Here is a 15,536-nt window from a genome sequence, read left to right on the forward strand (position 1 = left end):
TTGTTTGTGGGGAGTTTGTGCGCATGTGTGTCTATGTTTGTGTGTGTGTGTGTGTATATGTGTGTGGCACCTTCCTTCAGTACTAACAGTAGGAGGATTCACAGTATGGCCACCATGGTGAGAGCTGCTCTGGTTTCACCAACTCTCACTCTCTGTGAGAATGATCGCTGAGCTCCGCCAGTCTCCACGCACACTGAGGTTCTGGCGGAGACTCTGGCTACTAATGTGCGGGGCCTTGGTTTCAATTTCCATTTCCCCCTGACCAGGGAGAAGCCTTACCCAGACCAAGGTCAACCCTGTCTCAATGAATGTTAGCGTGACTCTTCCTGCCTCACTAAACCTGCAGTGACCAAAGGAGGAGAGGGAGGAGGAGGTACTTGGTTTGGTAGGGTGTAGGGAAGGATAAACCAAAAGCAACCTGTGGAAGGAGATGAAACCTCTGAAAAATTCCATCAGATAATTCATGCCCACCAGCTCTAGAATTACTGTTCTGCATTTAAGGTCAGTCTATTAGAAACAGGGTGGAGATTAAAGTGAACCCAGAAAAACTGAAGAGAAACTGATGGCTAATCATTGGGGAAAGCCCATAGGTACCGGCCAAATGTTAGAAGATCAGGTCTGTGGATCAGAGGTCTCCTTACATGATCCAGAAGAATTGGCAGGATCAGAGACACATGATCCAGAGAAGTCAGATCTGGAGAAATCACTGGGATCAGGAATCACCAGATTCAGAGAAATCACTGAGATCAGGGGTGCCCCGATCTAAAGAAATCACTGGGGCCAGGGGGACACCAGATTCCTAGAAATCACTGAGACCAGCAGTCACCAGATCCAGAGAAATCACTGGGATTAGGAATCACCAGATCCAGAGAAATCATTGGGACCATGAGTCTGCATCCTTGAAATCAATGCAATCAGGAGTCACCAGAACTCAGGAAATCACTGGGATCAAGGACCGCCAGATCCATTGAGATCAGGGGTCACTTGATTTGGGGAAATCTCTGGGATCAGAAGTTAAGCACAGGCATCGCTAGGTTTTAAGGCCACCAAGTCATTTTAAATCAAATTGTAAATGTCCAAAAACCTGTGGGGATGAGCCCATCTGCCAGGTGGGTTATGCCGGAAAAAAACCCAATATTTAAATATGAAAGAATTTGCAAAAATGGAACAGCAATTTACCTGGAACCACAAGAGCAATGATAATTATTGTCAGGTAAAGAAGACCATCTGCAGATGCTGGGGTCCAGTGCAGGAGAAACTCAACAAGTCATGCAGCATCCAGGGGACGTGGAAGTCAGTTGAAGTTCCGGGCCTGAGCTCTTCTTCGGAAGAGTAATAATCCTGACGAAGGGCTCAGGCCTAAATAAGATCATTATTGTCAGATGGTACTGGGGGAAGTGCAGACCCCTTCCTGATCCTTAGCCTGGTTTGACGGCTCATTCCAGATTCAACTCACATCAATGACGTTCCATTTAACCACATCTAGATTTTATTTTTGATTGCTATACATTTTTGCATATTGAAGTTCACATTGGTTCAATGCAATACAGTTGACTCCGCCTAGAGGCATGTGATCTCCATGACTGATTTCGATCCTTTCAGAGCACTAAATGAGATGCCACGTCTTGAAGACTTTCCTTCCAACCAGGCAGATACTGGACTGGTGCTTTCTGAGTCAATCAATGATGGAAGCAAACGGATTCGGTTACCAACTAGTGTCTTGTTGGTCGCCGCAGGTTAATATCTGTGAAAGTAGAGATCTCAGGAAGCAGTTGTGTGCACAGCTAATATTTTACCCAGACTCAGCATTAATTCCGCTGACGTGTGCTCCTAAGGGGAGTGAATTGTATTTCATTCTTCATACAACCTTCCCTCACAAAACAAAAAAAAACATTCTGTAGGCATTGAATTCATCCTGTAGGACCTGTTTAGATTCTGTAATAGAGCAAACATCACACAGCATGTATAACTCCTCCTGTGCGAGTCCGGAGACTATGCTTCACCAAATCAGCATTTGACACCTCAATTTGCCATATGGAGGTGCGTGAGTGTGGGAGTAATGAGCACGCCACAACTCAAGAGTAAGTATAAGATGTCATAACAAAAATATATGCATTACATTTTCTCTCACTAAAATTTTCAATGGGAACTGATGCATTTTTTAAAAAAACCGAACCTTCATTTTTAAACACAAAGTTTGATAAACTCTTGCAATTTATAATTTGTGCACCTTCCTTAAGGTTTAATGATAGGAATCTTTAATCTGGTTAATGCTGTAAGATAGTCCAATGGAAAATATTGTAAAGTTCCCGGAGAATTCATTGATATGCCATTGGAGTTTGGAATGGGGTGTGATAGCAGAGGAAATTGGCAAGGGATTCCACCGTTACAACATAGCTCATACCAGCACTTGACACAACGGACTGGATACAAAGCCTAACTTCAGACGTGTGATGGGAATCTGCCCTCAGGATGACCCTCGTCTCTCTGGTGCAGAAAGCTGTGGCCTCAAGTCTCAGAAGTCCACTATAGACATGGTGCGTGCCACTTCAAGGAAGGGTGTGTGTGTGGGTGTGACACGTGCTACATCTAGGGATTTGTGTGAGAATGCCAGCGCCACAGGCTCCTGGAATGTGTTTGAACAAAATGGGACTACTTTATTCGTCTAATGAACATGCTTGGTGACGTGAAGACCACTGGATCCTTTCCTGTCCTTAGGGCTGGGTCCATTTCTCAGTCAAATCTAAGACACAGCTAATGCCATTTCCGAGGCATTGTGTTCAAAAATAGATATATGTATGTATATAGATATTTATATATATATAATATATATATCAAGTTCTCCTAGGGTAAGGATTTTTCAATTATCGTTCATGCAGAGCAATAAAGTTGTGAAATTATTTTAAGGGAATTGTGATTGTCTTGATCACTCACTTGCACAGATTCTGCCTTTAATCAGACCAGTGAAGCAACTCTCATTGTGGTATCATTCAATGGGGTCTTTGGTATCCCTGGAATCGCAAAGCAATCAAATAAACGTGACTATTGAAATTGGAGAAATCAAATGAGTCCCTGTTCTGCCTAGATTGTCCCTCTCTCCCACACACACTCTGTGGACTTAGCACTGGAGCAGAGAGACAATGGTCTATGTCCTTCTGTAATGTGATCTTGGGTCAGTCAGAATCATACCCAGAGTTGGTTCAGAGCCAATCAGAAATCACTAAAAGGTTAGCTGCACCTGATTCTTCAACTTGAATGACAGGTTGACTCGGAGGACTTGCAACGATTAATGCCATGTGCTTCAACTGAACAACCCTCGCCGAACTGATTCTGGTGGTAAACAAGAAAATCAACAGGGGCCGGGGTCCAGTGCAGCACACAAGCACGCTGGAGAAACTCAGCAGGTCGCGCAGCAGCCGGTGAACCACCGTTTCAGGCCTGAACCCTTCGTCAGCAAGGTAATGACCCTAACAATGGGCTTAGGGCCTAAAAACGTCGACGGTCTTTTATTTCCTCTGGATGCTGCGCGACCTGCTGAGTTGCTCCTGCGCTTTTACGCACCCGATTGATTCTGTTGCAAATGGCCTGTGGTTTCATAACACTGGCGGTTAATTAGTGACGATAAAAATTCCAGATAAGTTGCAGGAGAGTAACAAATGAGCAGTTAACGACTTCCACAAAGTTCTACAATCCACTGGAACACACACAGAAAAAATAAAATGGTCCCATTGTTATAGATCAGACAGATATATTGATAGTTGTGCATGGTGACTGGCAGTGTATATGTTGATCTGACTAGGTGTGACATAGAAAAAGGTATTCAAATTAGGGATGCAATGATTCAGAAAATCCAAGCAGCTTTTGCAGAGATGCTACATGGGAATTGCAAATACATTTCTTCAGGATTTGTAGCATTTATGTATTTGTAACCTCTGCGTAAGCAAGGTTTATTTTAATTCTGGGGTTTGTTGACAAAACTGAGGTTTAAATGCTTGATTCTAGATTGACCAGTTCAACCCACATTTAAATTGACTCATTTTATTCTGAAAGAATTAGGATTAAAGCTTCCTGTAAATTGAGGAATTCCTGCAGTGATTTAAGTGACCACTGAAACTTGAATGACAAGGATTAAAGTGGCCAGGGAGGGGATAAACCAAAATATCTGAGTTAAACAGTAAAGTCCATGTATGCTGGGGTCGAGTGCAACACACAGACAGTGCTGGAGAAACTCAGCAGGCCCCGCAGCCTCCATAGGAAGTAGAGGGGAAACCAACGTTTCAGACCGCAGGCCTTCGTCAAGGTATGAGACAGGCAACAGGGTGTCGGGAGGGGAGGGGTGAGGAGGGAGGGAGGAGCACAGGCTAACAGATAAGAGATCATAGGTGGGAGGGAGGAAGGGGGAAAAAAAGCTGAGGTGATGGGGGGAGGGAGTCGCTCTCTCTGAATGGAGAGGGAAGGGAAAGGGGGGTGGGGAGCTGAAGAAAGGAATCAGAAGGGTAGGGAAAGGCAGTGGCAATTGAGCTTCAGAGGTTTTACTGACTGGTTTTAAACTTATGGAAAGGCCATTTTACAGGACCCACAGACGCTTACTTTTTCTCAGCTCTTCCAAGTTTGCCCAGAAGTAGGTTTTCTGTAAGACGTTACATCTCTTCGATGAAGGATGGAACTAACCTGGAGGGACTGACGGGAGCAGTCACTATGGACTTAGTGTAGGGTGCTTGCTCACTGCAGCACAGAAATAGGCCCTTCAGCCCATCTAGCCTGTACCAAACTATTACTCTGTCTAGTGCCAAATGACCTGCACCCAGACCATAGCCCTCAGTGCCCCTCCCATTCGACTCCCAGAAAGATGAATGATATCATGAATTTTGAACGTTTTATTCTTAAATGCAGAGGCCTAAATTGTCTGGCTTTACTTTAAGTACTGTCAACCTGAACCAAAATTCCATTTATGATAACGATGAACTGTAAATTAATTCCTGATTTGCACATCTCTTTTTCCTCCCATTCAACCTCCTTCCGTGATTTACATGCTTTTTGAACTAAAATTGTCCCCTCATTTAGACACATCATAGAACACTACAGTACAGTTCAGGTCCTTCAGCCCATGATGTTGTGCTGACCTACATAAATCTACTTCACGACAATCTAATCCTTTCCTACCTCACACACATTACCCTCAATTTTTCTTATGTTGCATCTAAGAGTCTTTTAAATGTCCCTATTGTACCAGCCTCCATTACCATCCTAGCAATGCTTTCTAGGCACCAATCTCTCTTAAATGTTCCTCCACTCATCTTAAACTGATATCCACTGGCATCTGCTATTGTCGACCCAGGAGAAAGGTGATGGATGTCCACCCTACCTCAGGCCCTCATAATGGTTTACATCCCTATTTTGTCACCTCGCATCCCTTGTTTGCTCACTTCTTTCTCAATGAAGTTACCATTCCTCTAATGCCTGCCGTTCATTCTCTACCCTTTGGCAAGAGCCACAGCTTTGCTCCGGGAGTGGGTCGCTTCAGGGAGTTGGAAGCCACCCATCTGGTTGGGCCAGGAGGTATAGGAGCATGAACTCGGAATACTATGGTCGGTGTTTTGCGTGCGCATCCATGAGCACCAAATAGACGGCGCGTGCGCACGCGCACTTGCACAAATGCACGCTCATTAACGCCCTCAGGGCGCTTAGAGGGAACATGGACTATGGTTCCTTTGGAACAGTGGTCTGACCTGCAGCCCAATCAAGCCCAGCTTAAAAGGGTTAATTGTGATTTTATTTTTCTCTTCACTGCATTTTGAACCATGGATGAATTCAGCAGGATTTTTGGGGAAGCGGTAGGGTTGAGTTGCAATAACGGGATGTCCTGGCCATTCCTCAGCCAGCTTTTAAATCAGATTGACGGAATTCCTGTAAAACTGCAACATCGCCATGAATTGGCTGTCATCCTTGCATCCCCAATTAAAAGCACGTGTTATGTTAGAAGACATGAAGACTATGAACATATAACATTTCAATTGTACAATTAGAGCAAGACAGCACACAATCACATCACAATGCAACACTGACAACGCTGTTTATCCTTGAGATCCTTTGCCTCGTCGACAGGTTCTTTCTCCGTCTCTCTCGGCTTTTCCTCGGTCGCAGGTGCTCCCGGTTCTGCGGCAGTGCCGTTGGGCGGGGGTTGTCCCACCACTCCCCGCTCGCTCTTGCAGTCCCCATCCTCGATCACCACCAGCTCCGCCTTGCCTGTTCCATCGTAGCCCAGAACCTTCTTGGTCTCGTCTTCGTCCTCCACATCCTGGTATCCCATGAAGATCATGGTCACCGGCTGGTCTTTGGTGGGCTCCGCGCCATCTCCCGGTGTTTTCCGAATGATTCTGAGGTTTTCTCTGGCTATCCCGTCCGCCTGCCACTTTCCTGGGGACCGGTTACTGGCCTCGAGCTGAACAGAAGGTCCTTTCCCCTCAGGGGCCACAGCTTTACTGTAGTCTGTCACCTTGTCTGCCTTCTGAATGAGCTCCTCCACCTCTGTGCTGCTCAGAAGGTGCACCCCATTTTCCACTGCTCCATCACCTTTACACACTTCATGGATCACTTTGAGATCATCCTCGTAAACCTTCACACCTTGCTGCTGGAGGCTTTTGGGAGATACACTCGAGGTGGACAAGACCTTAGTCTCCCCAGTCACATTGTCCTTTTCCACCGTAATTTCCACTGCAAACATTGCTGGGCAATAATAAATGAGAAGCATATTAGCAAAGGGGAAAGTAAAGTGTCAAACTCTCTTCGGTGACGAGGCATACATTGCACCACTAATCTCAGAACTGAGACCTGGGCTTGTTTTCAGGGGTAGAGCTGGAGGGAGGACCAGCCTGAGACAGGATCCATCATAATCATTCTCATCTCGTTACTTGAGAAAGGATGTAGAAAAAAGGAGCAGGAGAAGGCCATTCAGCCCTTCAAGCCAGCTCTACCTTTCAATGCGATCGTGACTGATCATGTGTCTTCGGTTCCTTAACCCTGCTAGCTCTCCAATACCCTTGACTCCTTTGGCCATAAGGGGCCACGTCCAGCTCCCTTCTGAAAATATCTAACAAAATTGTCTTAATAACTTTCCATGGCTGAAGATGTCACCTGTCTGTTTTGATTTAAAATGGCCTTTAAGGGCAGGCATGGTTAGTGCAGTGGTTAGTGCAATGTTGTTACAGAACCAGTGACCAGGGTTCGAATCTTGCGCTGTCTCTAAGGAGTTTGTACCTTCTCCACGAATCTGCGTGGGTTTCCACCGGGGGCTCCGGTTTCCTCCCACCCATCAAAACGTACCAGGGGTTACAGGCCATTTGGGTGTAATTGGGCGGCACGGGCTTTTGGGCCGAAAGGGCCTGTTACCTAAATTTAAAGGTTTACATTTAAAATTTTTTAAAAATTAAGTAAAATTTAAATTTTAAATGCAGTCTGGCAGTGCATGAGACCTCAGACAGATATGTTGACATGGGAATGGAGATGGGGTGTTGAAATGGGTGGCCACTGGAAGATCCCCCGCTATTGCAGAGGACAGAGCAGAGGTGCTCAATGAAATGCTCTCCCAGGCTGCATCCAGGCAACCCTATTGCATCCGGTGACTCTGTTGTGGCCTCCCCTATATTGGGAGACTAGACGCAGACTGGGATTTAGCGATGGAGTGGATGATCTGACAGCGGTGCATTATCACGGCGACAGCGTCATTTCCGCTAGCTTTAGTAAGGTCCTGATGCTTTTGCTTGTGCCCGAAACCTGGTGAATCATGAGGACTCGCTGTGTTGTGTTGGAGTTTGCGACTTGCTGTTTTGTACAGCCACCAGCTGATGGCAGCAGCTACCATTACACAGTAGCAGCGTTGCTGTCCAAAGCAAGAGAGTGGTGATATGTTTCCTCCATTGTATATAGTTACGATTGACTACTGGAGGTGGCCCGCCCACTGATGACTCATACCCTATGACTCCTCCCCTGTGGTCCTGGGCCATAAAGGTTGAGCCACCTCTCCCTTCCCTCCATTCCTGTACCTGGATCTGGGCCAGCAAGGTTCTTTTGTACATTAAAGCCTATCGTTCCCTCTGCCTGGTCTTTGTGGTTACTGGTAGTGCCCTACAAAGAGGGATGCGACCAGCCTGTGAACTGTGGTGGGGGTGGTGGGGGGGAGGCTTTGCACCAGCAGCTGGTGGCAGGGAGACTCGTGGGAGCCAGGGTCTGCTTGAGAGGCATCTTACCTGCTTAAAAATGTAGTGTACCCCTAGTGTGCCAGAGCAGACCGGGTGTGTCTGGGCAAGGAGTTTGAGAACCTAGCCTGTTCCCTGTTCTGTTCTCCACCTCTGAACTTGCCCCAAGTGTATGCTTCATCTTGCAAAATTGCAGTCAGAGAGACTGGTGCATGAATTGCAAATGCTGGCTTTGTAGGTGCAATGGGTGTTCAAGATAGAAATGTAGAAAAATAGGTGCAGGAGGAGACCATTTGGCCCTTCAAGCCTACACCGCCATTCAATATGATCATTGCTGATCAGTACCCGTTCCTGCCTTCTCCCCATACTCATTGATCCCCTTAGCCTCAAGTTCCAAATCTAACCTACTCTTAAATACTGACAAGGAACCGGCCTCAACTACTTCCTATGGCAAAGAATTCCACAGATCCACCACCCTCTGAGAGAAGAAAGTTTTCCTCATCGCAGTCCTAAAAAACTTCCCCCTTGTCCTTAAACTGTGGCCCCTGGTTCTGGTTTTTCCCAGCATTGGAAACAACCTTCCTGTGTCTAGTCTGTCTAATCCCTTAAGAATTTTATATGTTTCTATAAGATCCCCTCTCAATCTTCTAAATTCCAGAGAATACAAGCCTGGACTATCAATGTTTCTTCATGTGCAAGTCCTTCCATCCCTAGTCTAGTGAATCTTCTCTGTACCCCCTGCATGGCGAGGATGTCCTTCAGATAAAGAGACCAAAACTGCCCGCAGTACACCAGATGTGGTCTCACCAAGGTCCTGTACAGCTGCAGCAGGATCTCTGTACTCCTGTACTCAAATCCTCTTGCTATGAATGCCAACATAGCATTCGCCTTCCTCACCACCTGCTGTACCTGCATGTCCACTTTCAATGACACCCAAGTCTCTCTGCATCTCCCCTTTTCCTAAACAGATACCATTTAGATATGGGGATGTTCGCCTTCAGGGGTCCTGCTGCAACTGTAGGTGGTATTGGTGAGGCTGCACCTGAAGTGCTGCGTGCAGTTCTGGTCTCCTTATTGGCTTTGGAGGCGGGGCAGAGGAGGTTCACCAGGTTGATTCAGATATGAGGGGGTTAGTCTGTTAGGAGAGATCGAGTCGCCTAGGTCTCTATGTACTGGAATTTAGAAGGATGAGAATGGATCTTATATAAATTTATGAGTCGGGGGTAGGAAAGTTATTTCCTCTGGTAGGTGAGACCGGAACGAGATATCGTAGCCTCAGGTTTTTCTGGAGAGTAGATTTAGGGTGGACATGAAAAGGGGCTGCTTCTTCAAGGGAGCGATGAATCTGCGGAGTTCTCCGCCCAAGGAGGCAGTAGATGCTGCCTCTTTTAATGCATTTGGGAAACCGATTTTTGAAGAATTGGAGAGTAGGGGAAAGATCGGGTATGATTCATTGACTGGAAGAGCAGGCTACTTCACCAGACACTGAGCTGGAAGCAGTCCTGTGCACCTCAGGTGCACTGGGACCAGGGCAAGGTCCAAGACATTACGTGCAGGCACACACATTGATGACCATGAAGGCCTTTAGTCTGTGAGTTCCAGACACCAGGGAGCAGGCAGAAGGAGAGGTCTGCAGATTTTGGGGGGAGAGGATCGGGGGAGAAGGGTCAAGATCACGGGTGAGCAATAGAAATCAGGAACAGGCCTTTCTGTCCAAATTGTTTGCATCAAATATGGCACTAAATTAAACCCAAACTGTGCATGCTACATTTCCCTCCGTTTCCTACAAATTCATGCATCTATCCAGTAACCTATTAAATGCTGCCATTGTATCTACTTCAACCATTACCCTGTTGCCAGAACCCATCACTCTGTGCAAAGAAAAATGTTTTCTTTTCTTTAAACACCCACCTCACCTTAAACCCGAGTTCCCTTTTATTTTACATTTTAACCCCAGGAAAAAAGTTTCGGATGGTCCACCTGATTGATACCTCTCGTAATATTATAAATTTCAGTCGGGCCTCCCCTCAGCATTACAGAGATAGCATTACACCATTACAGCACCAGTGACCTGGCTTCAAATCTGCGGCTGCCTGTAAGAAGTTTGTACGTTCTCCAAGAGACCTGAGCAGGTTTCCTCCGGGTGCTCCCACCCTCTAAAACATATGGAGTTATTCGATTCATTGGTCACATGGGTGGGTGTGGGGATATGGGCCAGAAGGGACTGTTGCCATGCTGTTCTCTATATTGAATTAAAGAAAACTAAAACCCAAGTTTGTCCAACTTCTAATGACAGCTGCGACCTTTTAAACCAAGCATCACCTCCTAGTAACTTGGTAAGTCATTCAAGGTGGTGGTGTTGTGGGGGAGGTTAGGGAGAGTATTGTGGGTGGATCAGACTGGAAGGAGAACAAGGCCAAGTTGGTCCGGGAAGGAATGAGGCCAGGATCAGGGTGGGAAGTTTGGAGCCTCCTGGGTAGGGACCTGGGAGTCACTGAACACGGACTGTGAAACAGGGAACAGGCCTCTGGTTGAGACCCCTGGAAAGAGGAGAAGGTTTGGTTCCATTCATCTTAGACTGTTCCATATCCAAGTGCCTGCACTTTTATTTTCTTTCACAGAATATTTGTTATATACTGTACCCATGTTTTGTATGATCCCTTTTTAATTTACCGTATATTTTGGCGTATAAGTCGATCCCCTTTTTCAGCCTAATTTTAAGGGTTTTATGCTATATCCAGCATGTAAGTCGACCCCTATTTTCTGGCTGCCTGAGGTGTCCCATTGACCAGTGTATAAGTCAACCTCCAAAGTTCACAATGCTTGAGATTGCTGTTGACTAGCGTATATGTCGACCTTCATAGATCATGCAGATTGATCAGCTGGACATTGGCTGGAGGGGGTTGCTATCAAGGAGGGTCCATCGACACAACACAGTGCACGACAAAAATACGGTGAGTTGAAAGTGATAGAAATGGCCAAGAAAACCAACAAGTGACCTGCTGCAAGAAAATTTTATGTATATGAGAAGTTGGTAAGAAATTGGAGGAAGAAAGAAGAGACTTTGAGGAAAGGAAACACTCATTGGCCAGAGTTGGAAAATCATGTTGCAGAATGGGTACGTGAACAGAGGCAAGATTTCTACATAGTTACTCGAAATAAAATAGGAACATTTGCACTGCAGGGGGCGAAGTCGCACCCAGACCTCAGTGATGATTTTTGAGGCTACAGTCGGCTGGTGCAATCGTTTCATGAACAGGAAAAATCTGGTATTACACCAAAAAACAAAAATACCTTGATCATAAAGTTGTAAGTTTTCACCAGTTTATTAAACCTAACCGTCAGAAACACCAGTTTGCATGGCAAATATTGGAAACATGGACGAAACCCCCATGAATAGGAAATAGAGCAGTGGAATGGAAAGGTGTTAAAACCAGAAGTACAGACCATGAAAGGTCCAGGTTTACTGTGGTGTTATCGTGCCTGGCCGATGGGACAAAGTTAAGACCCACGGCAATCTTCAAACGCAAAATTAAACTGAAAATGAAATTCCCTGCACGTAGTTTTGTACATTTTCATGAAAAAGGATGGGTGGATGAAAATGGTGTAAAACTATCGATAGACAATGTGTGGAACAGGCTGCCAGGCAGTTTACGCAAGGAACAGGGTTTACTGGTCTGGGATACGTTTTGTAGTCACTTAACTGAGGAGACTAAAAGTAGATTAGCACTACATAATACTTATATGGCGGTTATCCTGGGTGTTTTGACGTCTATATTGCAACCTCTCCATGCCTGCTTAAAGAAGCCATTCAAAGACCATGTGCACAAGGAATGGAATACATGGATGTTGCGTGCAGAAAAGTCATTTACAAAGGCGAGAGTGATTTTAAAAGGTTCAATATGTGTTGTTTTTGGAGTTGGGTTTTGTTTTGTTTTCAAGGGTGGACGTATACGCCAAATTAGCGAGGATTGGATTTTGAGCTGAATTTAAGGCCTCAAAAAGTATATCCGGTGTATAAGTCAACCCCCATTTTTTGAGAGATTTTTTTGGGGTTTCATGACCTGACATACACTGAAATATATGGTAATTTAATGTACAGTAGTTTTTTTTATTTATACCAAACATCTGCTCGGTGAATAATTTCAGCACTTGTACTTATGTGTATGACAATAAACTTATTACCACTATCAAATGACACCAAAACATGTGACCCCCCCTCCCCCCCCCCCCCCCCCCACCGCACTATGAGACATCACTGCATGTCCCTATTGTCTTTCCATCCTCCACAGGTGAGACTTAGACAAAGACATCACTAATTCACTAACCACATCTGGCTGCATTTTCTAGGCCATTTAAATTGTACAGAAGTGACCAATGTGCAGAAGTATTCTCATAGAACTAACATGTTCGTTTGGCACGTCCAAAGAATTGGATCCTCTTTTCTTTCCTTTCCAAGGTTGGGTATGAGTTTGGATTTGCAAACTCATAGGATATACTGGGCTAGAAACTCTACCATGAACTTTAAATGCATGTGGGACCAGTGCAAAGCCCACAATATTAGGTCCAGTCACAAATACCTTTAGTCTGTGAGCTTCAGCCACAGTGCATCCCTCCCATGAGAACATGGCTGCTTGCTTACATCGAGGAGGTTTGGGAGGCTCGTCAAATGGTGCGAGACAATAACCTGAGTCCCAATGTGGACAAGACAAAGAAAATGAGTGTAGATTTCAAGAGGATGAAGGTTGACTAGTCTCCACTACACATCGATGGATCTGTCATGGAAAGCACCAAGTTCCTTGGTGTGCATGTAACGGATGTTCTGTCCTGGACCCATAATACCTACCCTTCTTCAGGAGGTTGAAGAGGGCCAGGCTACCAGCGCCCATCTGGACATTCTTTTACAGGAGTACAATTGAGAGTGTCCTGTATGACTACTTCATTGTGTGGCATGGTAGCTGCAAAGCATTGGACTGGAAATTAATTCAGAGGATCATCAAAATGGCTGAGAAGATCACTGTGGTCTCCCTTTCCTCTACTGACAGCATTAACTGGGAGTGTTGCTTAAATAGGGCTCAAAGAATTCTATCTAGCACATAGTATCTTTGACCTACGATCATCAGGAAGACGGTACAGGGGCATCAAAATCAGGGCTGACAGCTGTGAGATTCATGAACAGTGTCCTGTAAACAAGTGAGTCACTGATATATATGTATATTTTTTAAATTATATTTTTCAGTATTCAGATGATGATTGGTATGTATGTGGTGCACAGTGGTCCGGAGAAACACTGTTTTAGTCAGTTCTACACTATATAATGAACTTGAGCTTGAGGTCCCCCCCCCCCACTTTCCCCTCAGTGTTTCTGCCCAGCTTTGCTCCTGAAGAACCCCACATTTCAGCTTGCTCCCTCTTAGATGAATGTGAAGTGTTCAAACACAAGCTGCTGGTCGAACTCAGTGGGCTAATTACATTTTAAATTTAGGCACACAGGGCCTTCCAGCCCACGAGCCCTTCCCGCCGAATTACACCAAATTAACCCCCTGGTCTCTGAGTGGGAGGAAATCAGAATATCTGGAGGAAGCCCACACAGACACGGGGAAAACGTGCAAACTGCTTACAGACAGTGCTGGATTTGAACCTGTGTCGCTGGCGCTAACCGCTAAGTTAACCGTGTGAAGAAGAGTTGTGGACATTTCGGGCCAGAACCCTTCACACATCTACATTGGGCAGTGTCCTCTGAAAGAGCTGGCAGCTTCGGGGACTGTAAGTGAGAACATGTGAAGGAGGACAGAGACTAAAATCTTGCTTCTCGTTACTCTTACCTGCCTTCATCCTTTCCGTGCTTCCTTCAGGCTTCTGGGGCACTGGGCTGCTGTGATGCTTCTCCATTCCTGCTAATGGAAGGAACAGGGGTTAGTAGGGCAGGGCGAGTTTGAGTCCGTATACACCCTCTGTTCTATTACCCCAGGGGGCACGATAATCGCTCCCTCTTCTACCCACACAGCGCAGTTAGCCCAGCAGTTCGTGCGACACTATTGCAGCACCAGTGACCCAGGTTTGAATCCAGCGCTGTCTGTAAGGAGTTTGTGCGCTCTCCCCGTGTCCATGTGGGTTTCCTCTGGGTGCTCCAGTTCCCTCTCGCACTCCAAAGATGTACGGGGTTAATATGTTAATTGGTGACAGGGTGTATTTGGAATACACAGGCTCATGGGGTGGAAGGGCCTGCAACTGTGCTGTATCTCAAATTTAAAAAAATAAATCTGCACTGCATTCCACCCCAGCTAAACTTTGAAAAATGTTAATAATACAAGCTGATTCGAGCCATTGAAATCCCTGCTGCCCAATTACACCCAATTAATTTGGAGGGTGGGAGAAAACCAGAAAACACAGGTCACGGAGAGAACATCCAAACTTCACGCAGACAGCACCGGATTCAAACCTGGGTCGCTGGTACAGTAATAGTGACACGTTAACTGCTACACTAACCAGGCTGCCCCATGAGGTGCAAAGGTCACAGGCTGAAGGAACCTTGGCAGAAGAGGCCAAGAGGCTCTTCACAACGGCTGCAGAGTTTGATCAGATCACAGGCGGTCAATATGTGGAGAATGGGCTGATGGTGTGCGCTGATCTTCTGTGAGATTCACTGCAGGCGAGGGATCAAACGAATTGAATGTCAGGGCTTTGAAAGCAATGTTTTGTGAATTTTAACATTAGGTTGTGAGACACAGGAATCCTGGAATCAACAAGGACAATCCCCATGATAAAGGACCTCGAAGCAACTACCTGCTTTGGAGTTTACAGTAAAGAGTCAGGTTTGTTTCCAGCAGGTTGGCACATCTATCTTGGTGACAGTTTGGCACATATGCCATGGCATAAGGTTGATTCATCTGATATGGCAGTAGGTTGGCACATCTTTCATTGAAACAGGTTGGCAAATCCATCATGGCAGTAGGTTGGCACATTGGCCAAGGCTGGTGAAAAGGTGAAGCCCTCAGATGATTTTACATACTGCAGGTGAATGTTGCACTCTCAGATTGGAGAGAGTCTGCTGGCGATGAGAAGGCTTGCAGACTCTTCCTGCAGATTATATAGATCATATTCTCCCGGGGAATGGGGGGGGGGGGGGGGCGGACGAGGGAGAGAGAGAGAGAGAGAGAGAGAGAGAGAGAGAGAGAGTGAGAAAGAGAGAGGACAGGGAGAGGGAGAGGGGAGGGGTGTGGGGAAAAAAGAGGGAGAAAGGGGAGAGGAGGATAGAGAGAGAGATGGGCAGAGAGGAGAAAGAGAGAGAGGGAGAGAGGGAGGGAGGAGAGAGAGAAAGGAAGGAGAGGGGTGGAAAGA

The 15,536-nt window shown here is 46.0% G+C and overlaps 1 protein-coding gene across 8 annotated transcripts in view; it reads right to left on the reverse strand.

Moving 5' to 3' along the window:
• Positions 1-1,471: 1,471 nt before the first annotated feature.
• Positions 1,472-15,536, reverse strand: part of LOC138758907 (paralemmin-1-like) — a 178,872-nt gene continuing 164,807 nt past the window's right edge. For 7 of the 8 annotated variants that reach the window (XM_069928492.1, XM_069928494.1, XM_069928495.1 and 4 more), the window contains 2 exons: positions 14,021-14,092; positions 1,472-6,726 (listed from right to left, as the gene is read on the reverse strand). In XM_069928492.1, coding sequence (XP_069784593.1) covers positions 6,044-6,726; positions 14,021-14,092 — 755 coding nt within the window. In that variant the 3' untranslated portion in view covers positions 1,472-6,043. The remainder of the gene's footprint in view (positions 6,727-14,020; positions 14,093-15,536) is intronic. The other variant, XM_069928493.1, reaches the window with a different exon arrangement.

Source organism: Narcine bancroftii, chromosome 3 (genome assembly GCF_036971445.1).
Source record: "Narcine bancroftii isolate sNarBan1 chromosome 3, sNarBan1.hap1, whole genome shotgun sequence".
In the NCBI taxonomy this organism is placed as follows: Eukaryota; Metazoa; Chordata; class Chondrichthyes; order Torpediniformes; family Narcinidae; genus Narcine; species Narcine bancroftii.